At 37.5% G+C, this 7,791-nt stretch overlaps 1 protein-coding gene across 4 annotated transcripts in view; it reads right to left on the bottom strand.

Annotated features, from left to right (window-relative positions):
• The window catches only part of UGT8 (UDP glycosyltransferase 8), a 93,487-nt gene that overhangs the window by 13,890 nt on the left and 71,806 nt on the right, over positions 1–7,791 (bottom strand). For all 4 annotated transcript variants that reach the window (XM_069095509.1, XM_069095520.1, XM_069095489.1 and 1 more), the window contains exon 3: positions 1,567–1,709. In XM_069095509.1, the coding sequence (XP_068951610.1) occupies positions 1,567–1,709 (143 nt within the window). The remainder of the gene's footprint in view (positions 1–1,566; positions 1,710–7,791) is intronic.

The following is a 7,791-nucleotide window of genomic DNA, read 5'->3' as shown; positions in this document are numbered from 1 at the left end:
CCCTATACAAGATGGACACACATAAGTATATAGAAAACAAACAGAGGTCACTTGGGGCGGGGGAGATGGTTAGTGTCATTTATATTCTTATTTTGGAAATAACAAAGTGTTCCCAAAGCAGCTGCAGTAAACTGAGCCATTTACATGTGTAATGTGTCTATGTGGCTTAGTAGCAAAGATCCCATCATTTTTATTTTTTTTTTCTTTTTGGAGGGCAATTGGGGTTAAGTAACTTGCCCAAGGTCACACGGCTAGGGTGTGTGTGTGTGTGTGTGTGTGTGTGTGTGTGTGTGTGTGTGTGTGTGTGTGTGTGTGTGTGTGTGTGTGTGTGGTGTGTGTGTGTGTGTCTGTGTCTGTGTCTGTGTCTGTGTCTGTGTGTCTGTGTGAAGTGTCTGAGGTCGGATCCAAACTCAGGTCCTCCTCTTGACTCTGGGGCCAGCGTTCTACTCACTGCGCCACCTAGCCACCCCAGATCCTGTAATTTTTAAATTCTGTATCCCAAGTACCTATTACAGTACCTTGTACATATGCATTTAACCAATAATAATAATGATGCTGATAACGACAGTAACAGCTAGCAATTTGCCTTCTCCGTGATGGTGGGTGGGGAGGGAAGAAGGGAGAGAATTTGGAACTCAAAGTTTTAAAAACCAATGTTAAAAATTCTTTTTACATGAAACTGGGAAGTAAGATATATAGACAATGGGTAAGAAATCTATCTTGTCCTATAAGAAATAAAGGGGAAGGGGATAAGAGGGGGTGATAGAAGAGAGGGCAGACTGAGGGAAGGAGTAATCAGAATGCACACCATCTCAGGGTGGTGGGGAGGGGAAAGATGGGGAGAAACTTTGGAACTCAAAATCTTGTAAAAATAAATGTTGAAAACTAAAAATGATAAATAATAAAAATAATAGCTTAATTAATTAATTAAAATAATAGCTTAATTAAAAATAATAAAAATAATTAATGATAAATAAAAATAATAATAATTTATACAGCCCTTTAAGGTTTACAATGTGCTTTTATATGTTATCTTGCTTGATCCTGCCAACAACCTAAGAAGTAGGTATTATTATTATTATCTCCATTTTACAGATGAAGGAACTGAGACTGGGAGAGGTTAAGGGATGTGCCAAGAATCACACAGCCAATAACTGTCTGGTAGAATATGAACACCTGTTTTCTTGATTCTAATACAATGCTTTATACACTATCCTGCCTAGCTTCCTCAATGTCTCAAATCAATTTTTGAATTGTAATTCAAATGAAATAAAGTGTTTTCAGAGACAGAAATAAAGTTTATAACAAATTTGGACATTTCCCATTATGGGAACTCATGCTGCCATTATGCCATCATTTTACAAAAAAATCTCCCTTATTTTTCAATTCACTGAAAAGCCAAATGAAGAATTCAGAGCTACCATCTAACTTTGAAAAAGCTAATAGTTACTGAATGCTTGTGACTCAGTGCACTGGATGTTACTGGATCCCAAGAGTTAAACGATGGGGCAGATGCCATGTAAATCAAAAGCATGTAAACATTCCCTCGCTTCCTTACTGTCTTACCTCCAAATCACCTTTTGAGGCAACCTTGACAAGGTTCCTGCCAGTTTGTGAGTGATGTCTTCTGATAAATATTTTACACCAGCTCCAAAAGACACCAAGACAAAACCATGTTCATTAGAGTCATTTACCCATCTTTGGAGATCCTGTTAACACAAAACAAGTAATTAACTTCATGTAACATCAGAACAACACTTTGCCTCTGTATTAGGATATAAAATCACTTCAGTTATTAGGTGTGTAGGTACATTCCCCAAAATAAGAGCACAGAATTTAAATAAAAGACTAGTGTTTTCATAGGTAGATTCCTAGAAATCTGATTTTAAACAAAACAAAACAAAAAAATCATGTTGATGATTCCAAATAAAGAAAGAAGGTAAACTGTTCCATTGGAAAAGATCAGCAAAACTGACAAAAATATACTCATGCTTTATATCAATCTGAACTGGTTGCATGTTGTAATGACAACACAGGAACACCATCTCTGCAATTGGTGCTCAAAAGATCAACGATGTCAAAAGGTCAGAACTGATGGTATGTACAATTTTAAAAGCATAAAAACCATAGACAGGATCTTGAGGGAAAAAAAGCCATATGATTTCAGAGTTGGAAAGGATCTCTGAGGCTGTTTAGGACCATGGCTGGCAAACTATAATTCTTTGGCCACATTTGGCCTGCTGGCTATTTTTGCATAGCCTATGAGCTAAGAATTTTTTTTTTTACATTTTTAAAAACAGGTGGATGCCAGATTTGGCACATAGTTTGCTGACCCCTGATCTAGGATGACCTATACTTGAACAAGAACAGACCCTATAAGATACTCAATAAGTAGTCATCTACCCTTTGTTTGAAGAACTACAGTGATGAGAGTCACTAACTGAAATCAATTCATTTCACATCTGGATGGCGCAAATTGCTAGAAAGTTTGTTTTATTAATTCTAATTAAGCTGAAATCTGCCTCTTTGCAGATTTTACCCATTGTTCTTAGTTCCCTCTAGAGCCCAGGAGAACAGATCTAATTCCTCTCTCATCAACCAACCCTTCAAATGAGTGAGGTTAGACACCTGAATCTTCTTCTCCAGGCTAAAGCTCTTCTTAACTACCTCAACTGCTCATTATATGGGGTGGTTTCAAGGCCTTTCACCATCCAGACTACATGGAAATGTACCTTAGTTAACCAAAGTCTTTTCTAAATGTGGTCCTAAAACTGAACCCTTCCCCACCTCCCCCCGTCTTCAATCTGTCCTGGTTTTTCATTCTGTGCCCATTAAAAAAATTACTTTGGCTACTTCATTAGTTTTATAGCAAGTAAGTGTCCAAGTAATGCTTAGGGAAAGATAAATTAGAATAAACTGACATACTGCCTTTGGCTGCATAGATAATTGATGCTAGGTTGTCCATAGAAGCTGACTTCTAGGAATCCTAACAATTCAAATCAACAGATACCATACTTACCATGTGCAAGGCAAGAAAGCAGTGACATTTGTATTTTAACTCTTTTTATTTATTTTTGCTTTTATATTACATGATTTAAAAAAGTAACAGTATATACACACACAACATATATTATTATATATTATATTATATAATATATAATTGCTATAATTATATATATACATATGTATATATATAATATGAAAATTTTATTTATCTCCCTCCAAGTCCCTACCCCAATAAAAACAAAACAAATATGCATGGTAATACAAAGACATATTCCCTCACTGGACATATCCAAAAATGTCTGCATCACTCTGTCCCCTGAGTCCACCACCTCTCTGTCCGGAGGTGGGTAGGACGAATGGCCATGATCAGAGCTCTTCCAGGTTTCTAAGTTTGTTTGTCTTTGCAATGTTACTGTTCTCCTAGTTATGTTCATTTTATTTTCCATCAGTTTAAGGTGTTTGCTTCACAACCTTGATGCTGTAGTATAAACTGTTCTTCTGCACATGTCTTTGTATATTTCTTTAAAATCATCTTTTTCCTCATATCTTACCACACAGCACTATTCCACTACATTCACATATCACAATGTTTAGCCATTTCATAACCAATGGATACCTCTTGGTTTCTAGGTGTTTTGCTGCCACAGAAAGAAATGCTATATACATTGTTCACATATAAGATCTTTTCCATTTTCTTTTATCTTTTTTTATCTCTTTTATCTCTATAGGGCTATAGTCCTAGCAGTGATAGAGCTGGGTCAAAAGGCATGAACTGTTTAGTAACTTTTTGTACATAATTCCAAATTACTTTCTAAAATGGTTGGACCTATCCATAGCTCCAAGAAAAGAAGAAAATAAAGAGATTAATGTCTAACATCAATGAATATGTTCCAATTAAAAAAACTGTTTAGAGTATAATGTGGTTTAGGAGTTCTTAATTTGGGTTCAATTTCAGGAGGTACATAAAACTGGAAGGGGAAATATATTTGTATAAGTATATATACATATATGTATATCTTTTTTTTTTTACTATCTTCTAATTGCAATTTAGCATTTACTTCTATTACAAATTTAAAATTACAACAACAATATAATTCTCAGAAGGGGTCCATAAGCTTTCTCAGACTAAAAAGGAGTATGACACCAAAAATGGTGTAAAAAAACCCTCACTTTAATAAAAAAGAGAACTGAATTAAGAAGCAGGATAATTGGGCGTTACTTCAAGTTTTTCCACAACAAATTAATAAATAGCTTTACTTTATCTCACCCAGCCTAAGCTTTTTCCAGAACACTTTTAATTTACCCAAGAAGGGCCAAAAGTTGCATTTGCAGTGTGACAGTGGGATAAAGAGCTAGATCTGAAGTCAAGAACATGTAGGCTTGAATTTGGCCTCAGCTACTTTTTGGTTCTCTGAGCCTCAGAATCCTTATTGAAAAAAACAGAAGGAAATGGACTCAATAAACTCAAAGGTCCCTCCTATCTGTAAATCAATAATCCTAGGATCCCATGATCCACTGAATAGGCAAAGAAACGTGACTGTATGGGCATAGGTAATTACAATTCACTGGTTCCATAGAAATTTCTTGCATTTGCATCTTGCAGAAAGGGGAAATGTTCTCTCTGCTGTATATGCATATGTAGGCATGGCCAGCTATCTGTGGCAACCAAGAAATGTTTTAACAACTACTGGAAATGGATTAACAACTACTGTTCCTCTTCTGAGTTGTCCAGAACCAATACCATTCTATGGTACTCGCCCTCTTCTGACACTGGAACACACTGGATTAGACTTTGGTTATGTCAGACATTGTGAAGGAAGATGAATAATAAGTAGCTTCAAGCAAAGAGAGCTTAGTTTTCATGGAGAAGAAGACAAAAGCACACAGAGAGGATAAAAACCATATCCTGCATTTCTTACTTTGTAATACTGCCTGATCTCCGTTCATTCTGACCAAGTCTCTCTTAGTGTCTTGGGTACCTGTTTGTAATTTTGTATGGGATAAGCCAGAGGTGTCAAAACTTGAATAAAAATAGATCCCTGCAACACATGTCAACTTAGAAAACTACAAATTGACGTTATCTAAATTGTACTTTATTTTTAATTGTTTTGTTAAACATTTCCCAATCACATTTTAATCTGGTTTGGGCTACACTTAGTAGTTCTACAAGTTTTTCCTCTGCATTCTGGTCCAACCCTTAACACCAAAATTCTGGGTCTGAAGCATGTTGCAAAGTATTTACTATATGTAAAAGCACTGTGTTAACTGCTGGGGATACAAACAGAAAAGAAAGACAGCCCCTGCCCTCAAGAAACTCACATTCTGGGGCGGCCAGGTGGCTCAATGAGTAAGAGCACCGGCTCCAGTGTTGGGATGACCTGGGATGGAATCTGGGCTCAGATACTTAGCATCACACCCAGAAATAACTGGCCGTGTAACCTTTATCAAGTTACTTAACCCCAATTCCTTAAAAAAAAAAAAAAAAGAAGAAATTCTAATGATGGAGATCACACATTTGGAAGTCAGTTTCAAAAGTCCCATAGTCCTTAGGGTACAGCTGCAAAGCCGATGGTAATGCTTTCTCTTTAATGTCATTTCCACTGATCAAATGATATCAATATCTGGGTTGAATCATTTGACAGTGACAAAGACTTCAGTGAAAAGAATTTCTTTTTTGCCTTATAATTTTGTTACTCTTAAGAGCAAGAAGTCTGTGCTACCCTAAACAAGACTTGCGGTCTATAATGACAACGTGAAGTAATGAAATAAGTCTCTGTCAAAAGGTAAACACATATGATGCTTTTCTTTTTTTTTTTAATTATTTTACTCCGAACTTAAGAAATAAAACAAGCACTTCCATAATATAGTAAAACAGGAAAAAATATGATTTTAAAGAAACTGCCAATCTATTATATACTACTTCCTATTCCTTTTAAATGTATAATAAAGTTATCAGGTGACTTTCTTTTCTTTCCTCCCTCCTCTGGCCCTAGAATTGGCTACATTAGACACACATATGCATATGTGTGTATGTGTAAAACCATTCTATATGCTTTCTGTCAGATCCTCTGAAAGTACAATATGGCCCATTCTATTTACGTGTTGTACAATTAACAATATTAGAGAAGAATGGGGCCAAAATATATTTTCTTTTACATAGGTAGATTTCCTGTTCCCTTCCCAGTGCTCTCCTGTTAATGAAAGTTAATGCAGTACCCTTTTTACTAAGGCATTTCCACTTTACTACCTGGTAGGTCATAGAGCCCAGGCTTTGAAGGACAGTGGAGAGTTCAAAGACAGGCATGAGCCGCTGTATAAACAAGGGCTGGCACAAGTGAAATGGTATAATGGATGTCATCAGGGAAATTAAAACCAGATAACAAGACACGTCAATCACCAGGGAAAGAGGACGGATAAAGTCAGTCAGTCAATCAACATTTCTTAAGCACTTACTAGGTTCCAGGCACTGTGCTAAACACTGGGGATAAAAAGGAAGGCAGAAGACAGGCTCTGCCCTCAGGGAGCTCATGATCTAATGCAGAAGTCAACAAACACACGAATATGTACAAACAACCTACATGACAAGAAAATAAGAAAAAAAATAAAAGAGGGAGGCATAAGAATTAAGAGAGACTGGGAAAACCTTCCTGTAGAAGGTGGGATCTTAGCTGGGCCATGAAAGAAGCCGAGTAAGCTAAAAAGGAGAGCTGAGAAAGGAGAACATCCCACGCATAGTCAGTCAGTGAAAATGCTCCTCGTTTAAAAACAAGCAAACTGAAGAGAATGTGGGATATAAGAAGACTGCAAAGGTATATTGGGGGGGGGGGGCAGATTTTTAAGGTCTTTGTCAAACTGAGCATTTTATGATCTAGAAGTGACAGAGAGAAGGTATTTTACTGGGGGGGGGGAAGGGTGACGTGCTCAGACCTGTGCTCTGACAGATGGATGGAAGTAGACCAACCAGTAAGCTACTGGCATAGTCTAGGAGCGAAGTGATGCTTTTTAAACAATGAGAGCAATGGCAGCGTCAGAAGTGAGAGATGGGCACACATGAGAGAGGCCTCAAGGGGAAAACTGAGAGGATTTTGGCAATAGATGGGACATGTGGGAAAGCTGAGAGACAAGGGAGCATCAAGGCTGTGTGTGTGTGAGGCTTGGTGACTGGAAGGATGGTGGTACCCTCAATTATACCAGGGAAGTGTGGAAGGGGCAGGAAGGTCAGTAAGTCCATCAGTTAATTAGAATTTATCAAGAGCTTAATAACGTGCCAAAGCACTGTGTTAAATGCTGAGGGAATACAAAGAAATGTATATATGCATAAAGTTACATATCTATCCATCTATATGTGTATATGTGCACACACACATATGTGTGTGTGTGCGTGCATATTAGCTGGGACTTGAAAGAAGCCAGAAGGGAGAGATAAGAAAGGAAAGGGTTCCAGGTCTGAGGGGCAGCCAGTGCAAAGGTTCATAGTTAAGAGATGAGTGATCTGTCTGAGGAACAGCAAGAGACCCTACTGGCTTCCATGCAACTTCCAGAACTCTGGAGGACCTCTCCTTGCCTCACCCCTTTCTATCAGCATATTATGGGAGATGTAAGGGAAGGTTGGACAAAACTGCCCAGAATGGGCAGGCCTGCATGAGTTGTGGTCTACATCACTAGATGATATTACCTACATTTATGGGATCACAGATCTATTTATGTGCCAAAATCTCATATGGTAAGAAACAGCAAAAATACTTTCTTTGTTGATCTTGGGGCAATTAAATCTCTAATGTGAAT

The sequence above is a fragment of the Petaurus breviceps genome, unplaced genomic scaffold (assembly GCF_028583685.1).
Source record: "Petaurus breviceps papuanus isolate PSGF00001 unplaced genomic scaffold, PetGlider_PUasm1.0 126, whole genome shotgun sequence".
Lineage (NCBI taxonomy): Eukaryota > Metazoa > Chordata > Mammalia > Diprotodontia > Petauridae > Petaurus > Petaurus breviceps.
This window is presented reverse-complemented; position numbering and strand designations above follow the sequence as displayed.